At 45.4% G+C, this 12,166-nt stretch overlaps 1 protein-coding gene across 1 annotated transcript in view; it reads left to right on the plus strand.

The window, feature by feature from the left end:
- Positions 1-8,077: 8,077 nt before the first annotated feature.
- IGF2R (insulin like growth factor 2 receptor) overlaps positions 8,078-12,166 on the plus strand; it is a 103,525-nt gene continuing 99,436 nt past the window's right edge. The window contains exon 1 of the mRNA XM_063096166.1: positions 8,078-8,425. Coding sequence (XP_062952236.1) covers positions 8,274-8,425 — 152 coding nt within the window. The 5' untranslated portion in view covers positions 8,078-8,273. The remainder of the gene's footprint in view (positions 8,426-12,166) is intronic.

The raw sequence follows: 12,166 nt of genomic DNA on the forward strand, positions 1-12,166 counted from the left end.
AGTCCCAGCTGGGCCTGTCAGCTTCCTTGTCCACGCCTGGGGTAGAGAGGTCAGCTTTGTCTCTTAAGAGCAAGGATGCTAATTTCCTAGAAGCCTCCAGTAATCCTTTCCTCCTGGCTCATCACTCAGAATGGCTTAGGCATGCCTGTTTCTAAACTAATATGGCCCAGAGGACAGATATCTTTGATGTGATTAGACTAATAAGCTGGGGTGTAATAGATATTAAGCAGTCAACCATAATGTCCTCTACATATGTCTTTTTTTCTAAATCAAGGATGGGCAAACTACAGCCTTTGGACCAAATCTGGCTTGCTGCCTATTTTTGTAAATAAAGTTTTATTGGAACACAGCCCTGCTCATATGCATATGTATTGTTTATAGCTGCTTTCATGCTACCATAGCAGGGTTGGGTAGTGGGGACAGAGACCATATGGTCCACAAAGCCTAAAATATTTATGACCTGGCCCTTTATAGAAAGTTTGTTGATCCTTGTTCTGGATGAAGAAAATGAAATTGAGGTCAAATGACCTGTCCAAAGTCACAGGCTAATAAAAGTCAGAGACTAGATTCTAACTCAAATGCCCAAAGCTCTCTCTGCTACCAGCTCCACCAGGAGATTTCTTGGGATAGGTTTGCATTTTTGTGATGTGAGCCCATGCTTATTTTTATACAGAGCAATGCTGATATAAGCCTGCTGAAATAAATATGTCTAGAAGGACTAATTTGATTCTTAGCAACAACAATTGCACATGTGAATACAAACAGGAATAGGGAGGGGACATGACAAAATGGAAGGGGTATTTTATCATAAAAAGTCTGACACCCATTTAAAAAAGACACACAAACACCAACTGGAATAGGATCAGAAAAATTTAATAACCATTGGGTTATTGAAAATTTAAGATTTTCGAAAAATAACGTCACACAGATGAAATGTTGATTCATGTTTACTTTGATGAGTTTAAATCAAAGAAAGTTAGTTTTTAAAATTCAGGGAAAAAACAGTGAAATGAATAAATGAAGGAATATAGCATTCACAAAAAGACACACTTGTGTTGTCTGTTTTCCTTTTATTACACTTCAATCCCCTCTCCCCACCTCTACTTCTTCAGCCCCTCACCTTTCCTCACCTTTCTGTAGTAGCCAGTCTCCAAGGTGGCCCATAGTCCCTGTCACCTGATATTCATGCTCTCCTATTTTATATAAGGGTCGATCTGTGTGACTGATATAATATGTCCAAAGTGACGATGTACACCCTGAAAGTTATGTCATAAAAGGCATTACAGGGCCGAGCCCGTGGCGCACTCGGGAGAGTGTGGCGCTGGGAGCGCGGCGACGCTCCTGCCGCGGGTTCGGATCCTATATGGGAATGGCCAGTGCACTCACTGCCTGAGTGCCGGTCACGAAAAAGACAAAAAAAAAATTGTTAAAAAAAATAAAAATAAAAAATAAAAGGCATTACAGCTTCTACCGTGGTTTCCTGGCTTGCTTGCTTGCTCTGAGGACAATCCAGGCTCCACGCTGTAAGGACACTCGAGCAGGGCAGGGGAGCATTCCCATGGAGAGGGATCGAGGCCTCCCACCAAGGGCTGCACCAACTTTTCTTTTTCAGTGGATGGCATTGCCAAATACTCAGCCATCCTGCCGGAAGCTCGGGAGTCGTCCTAACTCCTCTTTTCCCACCCCCACCACTGATCAGCCCTGGAATTCTGGCAAGTTCTCCTTGCTCCTCTCTCCCTATTGCTGTTGTCCTCACTTCACCAGAACAGTCATCATTTGTCGCCTGCTCTGTCAGTTTTCTAGGGCTGCCTAACAAAGCACCACAAGTGGGTAGCTTAGAGCAACTGAAATTCATCGTCTCACAGTTCTGGAGCCAGAAGTCTGAAACCGAGGTGTGGGCAGGGCCACGCTTCCACTGAAGGTGTGAGGGAAGGACTGTTCCAGGCCCTATCCTGGGTTCCAGTAGTTCCTTGGCTTGTGGCAGCATCACTGCAGTCTTCACATGAAGTCCTCCCCGTGCACGTGTCTGCCTCTTCACTTGAAGCTCTTTCCATAAGGACACCAGTCACATTGGAGTAGGGGCCCACCCTACTCCAGAATGACCTCATCTTAACTTGTTACATCTGTATATATACAGTTTTTGGTAGCTGGTCAGTACGGGGATCTGAACCCATGACCTTGGTGTCATAAGGTTGCACTCTAACCAACCGAGCTAACCAGCCAGCCACTAGTTTTGCCTGCAATGCCCTTATTTCCAAAGAAGGTCACATTCTGAGGTACTGGGGGTTAGGACTTCAACATCTTTTGGGGTGGGGGGGGCACAATTCAACACATAACACCTGGGTTGTGGCACAGCCTTTCAACCAGCCCTGTATCTTGAGTTCCTGCCTCCAGTAACTCCCCACCTGCTTCCCACTCCTGTCCTTCACATGGTGGGCCGTGTGATCTGCCTTAATGAAAACTGGACTATGTGGCCACGCAGGTAAAAAGCCTCCCAGGTTCACTTCTCTTCAGAAAAGCACAAATTTCCTTAAAACCTGGCCTGTGCTTCCCTCACTAGCCTCCTCTCCCACCACTCCTTCACTCTCACCTGTATTTTGGCCACACAGAACCAAGCTCATTTCCCAGAGTCTGTCACACGCCCCAGTCTAAGGCAAGCTTCCTTCCACTTTCATGCTGTTTTTTAAAAAACCAAGTTCTCTTTTTTCCTGAACACCCCTCCCTTCAAGACTCAGCTCAAATGATCTCATTTGGGAATCCTTCTCAGATTCCTCCAGATTGATTGGGATTAGAGGTAATTCCCTGTCTCCCTTAGTTCCCTGTAGATAATTACCTACCTACTTATAGTACTGAGTTGTAAATCGTTTGTTTATTCACCTCTCTTCCTAAACCTGTGAATCCTTCCAGGTGGATTCCCTCCTCTGCCTTCTTTTCTTTGCATCCCTACTGCCAAGAATAGTACAGACAGTATCCAATTTACATTGGTTCAATTTAGACGGTTCAACTTACAATTTTCGACTTTATGATGGTGCGAAAGCTATAGCATTCAGGAGAAACCACACTTTAAGTACCCATATAACAATTCTGCTTTTCACTTTCAGTACAGTATCCAAAAAATTGCATGATATATTCAATACTTTATTATAAAATAGGCTTTATGTTAGATGATTTTGCCCAACTGTTGGCTACCGTAAGTGTTCTGAGCACATTTAAGGTAGGCTAGGCTAAGCTATGATGTTTGGTAGGTTAAGTGTATTAAATGCATTTTTGACTTAATGTTATTTTCAACTAATCCCATCATAAATTGAGGAGCATCTGTATTGTCTTAGTCCTTTTGTGTTGCTATAACAGAATACCTGAGACTGGGTAATTTATAAAGAATCTGAATTTTATTGGCTCACGGTTCTGAAGACTGGCAAGTCCAACAGTGTGGTACCAGCATCTGGTGAGGGACTTTTACGGCATCATACCATGTACAAAGGCAAAAGGACAAGAGAGGGAGAGAGGAAATGCAAGATATAGGACTTGCAGGCTTAAGCCCTTTTATAATTAGCATTAATCCATTCATGAGGGTGGAGCCCTCATGACCTAAACACCTCCCATTAGACCCCACCTCCCAACACTGTTGCATTGAGGATTAACTTTCCAACACATGAACTCTGGGGGCACATTCAAACCATAGCAAGTACCAATTAAAAAATAAGTATTCTGCATGGTGCTAATAACACCAAGGTCCAGGGTTTTATCCCTGTATTGACCAGCTACCAAGACAAAAACCAAAGAACAAAAAATTATTCAGTATGTGAATACTGTCTTTACTGTCTTCTCTTTGAACTGTGCCTTTTACAGAAAGCAAGTAGAGAAGAGAAAAACAGTGGTCCAGTAAATCACCTTGTTTTTGTTAAAGTTTCATGAGAACTTTCTCAAATGAAATTTTGCTAATACAGATTTAATGGTTTTTATTTATTTATGAACTCTTTGATTTTGTTGGTAGAGAACGTTCCAAAATAAAAAATATAAGGTATGTATCTTGAGTCAGACAATAGTTTTTTAAAAAGGATACTGTATATATTTCCATCTTTTCACTTACATGAGGTTGTCTTGCTTTCCAGGTGGAAAACTTAAGTAATGGGCGTCTCTAATTAATCTGAGGATGTTTCTTTTAAACCGCCAAACTAAAAGTCATATTCTTGCAAGTGTTGCTCACAGCACAGCTGCCCCTGTTCATTTTCACAGGTGCTTCTCATAACTTCTCAAAACAGTCCTCAAATGGTAATTCACAGAAACTTTCTCTTCCCTCTTGGCTCTTGTGAATCCCCTTGGTTCTCTGCTGTCTCTGCTCCTTTTCTGGCCTATTTTCTCTTCTCCAATGATTCTCCCCAAGTGTGGCAAATTGAATTTTCCAAAGATGGCCACACCGAGATATTTATGAGCCCACATTCTCTTCTTACCACGTGAGTGGCACCCTCTCGTTGAGAGCTGGGGTCTAGGTTTACTCTTGAATGAGGGCAGCACTGGTGATTTCTTTGGCAATCTTTGTGTCACATGACTTCCAAAGCTGAGTCATAAGAGTGATGCAGCTGCCATCTCTCTTATCTCTCTCTTTCTGCTTGACTTGGAGCCAGCCACCATACATGAAGGAGCTCAGACCTCATGTGAAGGTTCCATGGAGGTGTTCCAGCTAAGGTGTCAGCTGAGAGCCAGCACCAACCATCAGACATGCGAGTGAAAGAGCCTTCAGATGATTACAGCCTCCAGCCTTCGAGTACCCCAGATGAGAACCCACAAGTCAGGGAGAAGAAACAAGCTACTCCTGCTGGGCCCTGTCTGAATTCCTGACCCACAGAAACTAGTGAGAATTAATAAATAGTGATGGTTGTTTTAAGCCACTAGATTTGGGGGTAATTTATTACATGGCAATAGATAATAGATAATTAACACACTAAGAGTTTTTTTTTCTCTTTTGTTCTCTCCCCGGCAATTTCATTCACTTTGCTGATGTCCGGTTAGCCCTCTCATCACCTTCCTTCCAATGTCAACTCTGCCACCTTCCCTAGTGTCTCCCCCATAATTACTTCCAGTGCAGACTTTCTTGCCCACGTTCGGCACTGTATTACCAGTGGCCTGCTGAACACCTCCTCCTGCATACTCCTCAGACTTGCTATTGCACAGAAAGACACATAGCATTTTTCTCCACAAACTCATTTCTCTTTTCTCTGTTCCCTCTTTCATTCTTAGCAGAACCAACTTTCTAATCTGGAAATTTTGATTGTCATTGACTCCTACTTTTCTATCTGTTCTATCTAACCATTTTGCAAGTGTTGCACTGGGTTAGTTAGTATGGTTTTGGCTGCAAGTAATATAAAATCCTGCTAAACACGGTATAGTAGTTTGGATCCAATTGAGGTAGGAAGGGGGATATTTATTTGTTTATTTCACAAATTGACAACACTTGTACAAATTTATTATACATAACCTGTTGTTCTGAAACATATATACATTGTGGAATGGCTAAACTGAGCTAATTAACATATGCATTGCCTTAATGTAAGCAATCATTAACTATGATAAAAGAGTGACTGTAAGATATAAGAAACTATACGGTACCCTTGGATTGAGCGAGGACCCAAGGAAGGACAAGCTTGGAATAGGTTCAGAGCTCACTGCAGAAGGTGTGGTTCAGCCCAACATATAGCAGAGAAGTTCCTTGGGTTTGGCTACGCTGGAGCTGGTCTGCAGTTGCAATAGATCACCCCCCAGTATGCAGCCTGGGGAGCGGGTGTTCAACACCTGGTGGTATGCATGTGCTGGGAATAGCAGAAGAATCTCTTCTGCAATGTCCCTATTCACAAAGCTTGACTTTAGAGAACTACTTAAAGGAATTCCTTTGTTTATCACAGAGCACATATGGAAGGGTGCATTTGGAGCTGAGACGTAAGGGGTGGAAAAGGTGTACCTTTTCATATTCATCACAAGGGTCGTGACTGACACTCCTATAACAAAAGATAGGTTAACAAGAAAAAAGCATAACAAATGTGTTTAATCAAAGTTTTATGTGACATGGGAGCCTTCAAAAATGAAGACTCAAAGACTCAGGGAAAACTGTATACTTTTATGCTTAGGTCAATGATGAATGAAGAGCTAGGCGTTGGCTAGTATAGCCTTTTGAGTTATCTTATTCTGCAGGGTCTTGTGAACTTCATTGCTTTTGAAGTATTTACAACTCGGTAAATTGTAGAGTGCTGATGGTAATATATGATTTTTGCCGTTGGAAACGCAACTTGTGTCCATTGGGTTATGGAGTTGATTTTTGACCTATGGATACTGACTGATCTTCTTTCTATCTGTTAGGCAACTTCATTCCAGCATTCCTGACTGCCTATATACATGTTGGATTCTCCTCGGCTTCTCCTTTGAACCAGTTGTAACATGTTACTGGTTTTCACATTAATTAATGAGTTAAAAGAGTATCTTTGACATGTTCATTTTATATCTACATCTGAGTCACGATTATATCCCCTTTAAAATATTATCCTTTAGCAGTATTTTTCATTGCAATATTTTAGGAAGCAGAAAAGACCAGTTGTTCAAAAAATTGATGATACTAATTTTGATAACTTGATTAAGGTGCTTCTACCAGATCTTTCCATTGTGAAGATGTATTTTCCCTTTATTAGAGAAATATACTTTGAGACAAAGTGATTATTCTGGTTTGCAATAATTTTTCATCTGACGGTCCTAGCATCCACTGATGACCCTTGCTTGTATAAATTATAACATTGGAGTTGCAAAATATGAACCCTTTCTTGATGCTCATTTGACATCTGAGCTCACCCTTTGAGCCACTGCAACAATTTCCGTTCTTGAGCTATATCACTCTTGGGCAATACAGCACAGTGGGTAAGTCGCAGGCTCTGGGACTGTCTGGCTTGGGATCAAACCCTGGCTTTTTCATTAGCTGCATGACAGCCATTTACTTAATTTCTCCATGCCTCAGTTTTCTTATCTGTAAAATGGGTGCAATAAAGGTATCGCTCTCATAGGATTGTGTTAGGATTAAACCAGCTAAATCAAAGTGCCAGAACACTGCTTGGCACATGATTATCTGCTCAGTGTTAGCTCTAACTGGGTCATGATTATTTGTCTTTGAATCCCAGCTTTGCCACATCTCAGAGTGTCTTTGGGTAAGGTACTTAACATCTCTGTGCCTCAGTCTCTCATCTGTGACAAAGTTTCCATCTCATGGGTTTTTGAAGTTTCATGCTTAAGTGCTTAGTATAGTGTTTGGTATGAAATAAGCACTAAAAACTTAGCTGTTATTATGATTATTCTGTATTTTTCTCGTTTGCTCTACGAAAAAGTAAATTTTTTGAGTTCGAGCCTCTTCAGATTTATCCTTTTACTTTCAGTGTGCCTGGCTCACAGCCATCCACAGAGTATGGGCTCAACAAGGTACCTGGACAGAAGAGTTAGTAAAGCTCTGTTGAATGGCACTCGCTTGATAGTCACACTGTTTACTTTATGTTGCACGTTGCTGCATTTGTGCCACTTTCCTTCCTGTAGGAAGTCCACGCTTGGGAAATAACATCCCCACAGAAGGTTGTGAGAGGCTCTGATGGGCAAGTTGGAACCCCTGTGCAGGTCTCCGGATTTGACACCGTGGGGCAGGAAAAGTGTCCCCTCTCCTCACGGACCCAAGGCAACATTTATGGCCCAGGCACTTCGATCCAACCCCCCTTACTTTCTCCTCCCTGTTGGTCCAGGTTAGGGACGGTTGCTCTAAGTTGGGAAGCGCCCACGCCACGGTCCAGCCGGGTGCGGTGGGAGGGGAAACTGAGGCGCCGGCTCGGCACCCCCACCGGGCGCAGCCGGCCGGCGGGGGGGGGGGGGGGTCGCAGGCCTCGGCAGACACCTGGCGCCAGGTCGCCCCGCCGGCGTTGCTTCCTGGCCCGCGTGTGCCGTGCTCACGTGACCTGGGCCTGGGCGGAGCTGGGGAGGGCGGGGAATCACCTGAACAAGAGAGTCACGTGAGCGGGGGGGGGGGAAGGGGGAGGGGGCGGTGCCGGGCGGCGGTCACGTGACGCGGTTCCGGGGCCGCAGCCGAGCCCAGCCGAGCCGCGCTCTCCTCGGGCTCCTGCTCGGGCTGCTGCTCCGGCTCCCGCTCCGGCTCCACCTCCGCCTCCGCCCTGGCGGAGCGACCCTGTCCCGGGCGCGGCTCCCAGCAGCCGTGCACCGCTAGCCCCGCGCCCGCCGTGCTGCCCCGGCCCGGCGCGATGGGGACCGCCGCCGGCCGGAGCGCCCACCTGGGGCCCGCGCCCGCCGGCCGCTCGCCGCGCTGCCTGCTCCTGCTGCAGCTGCTGCTGCTGCTCGTCGCGGCCCCGGGGGCCACGCAGGCCCAGGCCGTCGAGTTCCCCGAGCTGTGCAGGTGGGTGGTCCCCAGGGCGCAGGCTTTGCTCGCGGTGTCCCCCGCCCTCCCTCCCCCGGGCGCTCGGCTGGGGCCGGGGTGGGGGGCAGGGAGCGCTCGGGGTGGGGGGAGTGGGGTCCCCGAGTCGCCCCTAGTCCACGCTAGGGTCCGCTCCGTCCCCGAGGGAAAGTTGTCTCTGCCGTGGTGGCCGAGAGGGAGAGACCGAGGGTCCTGTGCGCGCGAACGGGGGGCGCGGGAGGACGCGCCGTCCTGGCGCTGGCCCGCGGAGCCCTGTGCCTGGCCACTTGTGGCTGTCACTAAGTCGGGGGCGGCTTTGTGTGCGAGCGGCCGACCGCCGACCCGTCTGGGTGACACACTGCGGGCAGCCTCGCGCGCAGTGCTGCCCGCCCAGCGGGGCGTCTGGGAAAGTTGGAGGAGGCAGGTCTCCAGCTTTGCTTTGTTCAAACTGCACGTCTGCATCAGACTCGCACTAGCGGGGCTTTGGGGAGGCCCCTCAGTGTGGAGAGACTCACCCCAGAGTCGGAGCTCACGGGAATGGCCCTGGAGCTGGGTGTTTTGGTTTCATTTGCTGATTGATTTCTTTCATGTGGGTTTTCATTTTCTTTTTAAAGTAGCCTTACAGCAGTAGGGGACCTCTCTTTTGATTAGCGGGTTGGGGGTGGTCATCCTGTATTGACTTTCAAGACTTTACCCTTCACTTCTGCGAGCCTAACTTCCTGTCTCTTTGCTCACATGATGTCATTGTCTCCAGGGTGGATTATTCTAGTGGAGTTTTTTTGCTCTGGGAACCATGATTGTGTAGTAGCCAGTCCCATCGAGGGCTGTTAGTGTCCTGCAACGGCTAGAAGTCTCGGCCCTGGAAAACTTCCAGTACCAGGAATTTTCTGACCAACCTTCTCTGGACTGTGTAGGATGGTGGAAGACCTAGCTTTTATTTAACTTTTAAACTTTGGTGAAAAAGAGGCTTGCTGAAAAGTCCTGAACAGTCAACGGTTTCCTCTTGACACTAGCAAGTTACTTTTCAGAATTAAGTCAAGCCAAGCCTATTTTGGGCTGAACTTGGAGTTTGTGGTAGGGTTTATGGGGTTCTTATTTTTCCCTTGTATCAGAGGTAGTTTTATTAGCACTCTTGAGTTCAGCACTTGCAGAAATTATTCTGAGTGAGGCTGACCTCACGAGAGAAACCTTTTGGAAAAGCTCGTGTTCTTTTCTTTCCTTTTTTTTGGAAGCGGGTGGGCGTCAGGAGGGAGAGTTTACTGCACAGTAGTGTATAGACTGGTTAGCTACCCTAAGATAAGTAGTTATACTCTAGTAACTAGCATGGTACAGAGGAAAGGGCAGCGCATTAAACAAGGTCAGGCCGACACTGACGTTTAGAGGAGGACATTTTGTAATAATAACTTATGTGACCAAAAACATCCGCAAGAAATTAACGTAACTGGGTTAGTAGTGCTGAAGTCTTGGTCTTGTTAACAAATTGGAATTTATTTTTTAATAGTTAATGTTAAGCTTGGCTTCAGGGGCAGACTGATACTCTGTAGCTGATTCAGGGGGCCCTTACATTTGCATTAGGTTAGTCATCACAGAATCTTGAACTTAACGTTCACTAACCTCATTTCCAGGTGGAACACAGCCTCTTGGTCTAGTAGGAATGGCCTTTGTATCTTTACATACTTCTGGCCTCTATCACATGTGGGCATAACTTAGCAAATGCTAGAGAGGGTTCTGAGGTTGATATGCATTGTTAATATGACCTGTGATCTTAAAAATCTTTCAAGTTGGTGTATTTAATTTTTCTGCCAGGTTTTCTTAGGACAGCAAACCTCTCAGTAACTTGAGGTGGCTTTTCACACACCTCTGTCCCCTACCTATTACTGTCTTATAGTTGCACGTGGAGACTTCTTGAGAGCCATTTGCAATCTCTACTTTAAACCCACACCTGCAAAATGAAGTTCTTCCTGTCCCTGTTTTAAATCCATACCTCTCCTTAAATACTGTTAAAGACTCTTTTGGGGGGGGGGTGAGGGGGTCAATGATGTGTGTACTTTTATGAGATAAAACTGGCAGAAAGTTCCTTAATTTAATTTGAGGAATGGCAATGTGAGCTGATCTTTTTTTTTTTTTTTAAATCCAGTATGAAAAGTTCTACCAAGTATCACCAAAGCATGATGTGCTAAGCTACCTTTTTGCTCTGTTGCTGGGCATCCATTTGCTGAAATGTAAATAACCCACCCAGGTCTCCACTATGAGTGTGAAAAGTGGATTCCCACAAGTGTTGCTGTCTTTCTTTGCAGCTGGGTCACAGGTAGGCAGTCGCTGAGGTACAGAAGGATCACATTCCAAATGTTTGTAAATTGGTTGTTTGAAACGTGGAACACATTTTTTCATTGAAAATGGTCTTGTTCATTGTGGTTTGGTGCCTAGGGCAGTCTTCAGAAACCCATTATCCTTACAAAGGTTTTGGAGTGCCCAGACACTCTACAGCTAGAGCCCTGGCAATAAATTCTCATTGTCTTTAAAAGTTGGAGTTGAATATTCAGGGAAACAACTTCTCCTTCCAAGCCCAGCTCTCTAGAACCTAAAGAAGATATTTTTTATCTGCAGTCCCTTAGCACCAAGAAGAGGGAAGCCTGGGCCTGCTTCAGGAGTAGCTGCTGGGCACCTTGTTGGGGCAAAGCTTCGGGGTGAGCTGGGCTCTGAGCACTCCTGAGATAGGGATGCAGCTCCTGGTGCAGTTAGTTATTGGGAGAGATAAAGGAAACAGAGTGCAGGAACTATTTGATCAGGAGCTTTAACTATATTCATGCCCATGGAGAGTCCTGCTCTCTGTGAGTTGTGCATTGACCACTCCCAACAGAAGCAAGTTTCCCAAAGTGTATCTGGCTGCAAGCTACACTTTAAACAAGTGCTTGTTCTTTGGGGAGACTCAATAATATGCTTTTTAAGTGTCAGGGGGACCAGTGTGCCAGGTGAGCCCTGTGTTGTGGAAGAAGTTAGTGATTCTTAATCAAATATTTCTTGGGAGGTGGTGTGCTCTCAGAAAGAACTTGCTTCCCAAGGCCAGTGTGATAGGCAGTGGGACTTGTCTGTGTGGAGGTCCTGGGACAGGAAGGAGTGTCCAAAGTTCAGTAGGGCAGGACCATCGAGAGCAAGAAGAGAGGGGGCGTGAGGGGGGAGGGGTCGGAGGCCAGGCCATGCAAAAGCACCAAAAGTGACCAAAATGCTCTTGGCTAGTCAGTACCTTTGCTTGTTAGTGTTATCACTGTGTTCCTTAGGCTTTGTAAGATGTTATATTATATATGTAATATACAAGTTTCCACCCTTTATTTAGTTAGGTGTTAACAACGTCTTTAACGGGTGAAGTCTTAACAGTTTGTACTAATTATAAAATAATGCTTTGGGCTGGCTTCATTTAGGTAGTGAAGTTCTTTAAAATTTATGTAGAACAAGTTTTCCCCAAATTGTTTGGATATAAATGCTGGAAAGTTTTTATTATATTGAGAAGAGAATAATGAAGCCAGATGGGAGTTGAGGTTGGTTTAGTTGCTGTCTCTAAGGAGATTTTTTCCCCTGCAGTTTTTCCAAAGGAACAATGCTTATATGCCTAATTTGGGCCACATGTTAAACCTGGATCACATCCATTTATGTATATGCATTTCTCTCAACAGTAAGTGTGTGTGGAAGCCCAAGATTGTTAATTATGGTTACATTAGGCTTTATGCATTAATTCTTAGAACAGCA

The sequence above is a fragment of the Cynocephalus volans genome, chromosome 5, assembly GCF_027409185.1.
Source record: "Cynocephalus volans isolate mCynVol1 chromosome 5, mCynVol1.pri, whole genome shotgun sequence".
Classification (NCBI taxonomy): Eukaryota; Metazoa; Chordata; class Mammalia; order Dermoptera; family Cynocephalidae; genus Cynocephalus; species Cynocephalus volans.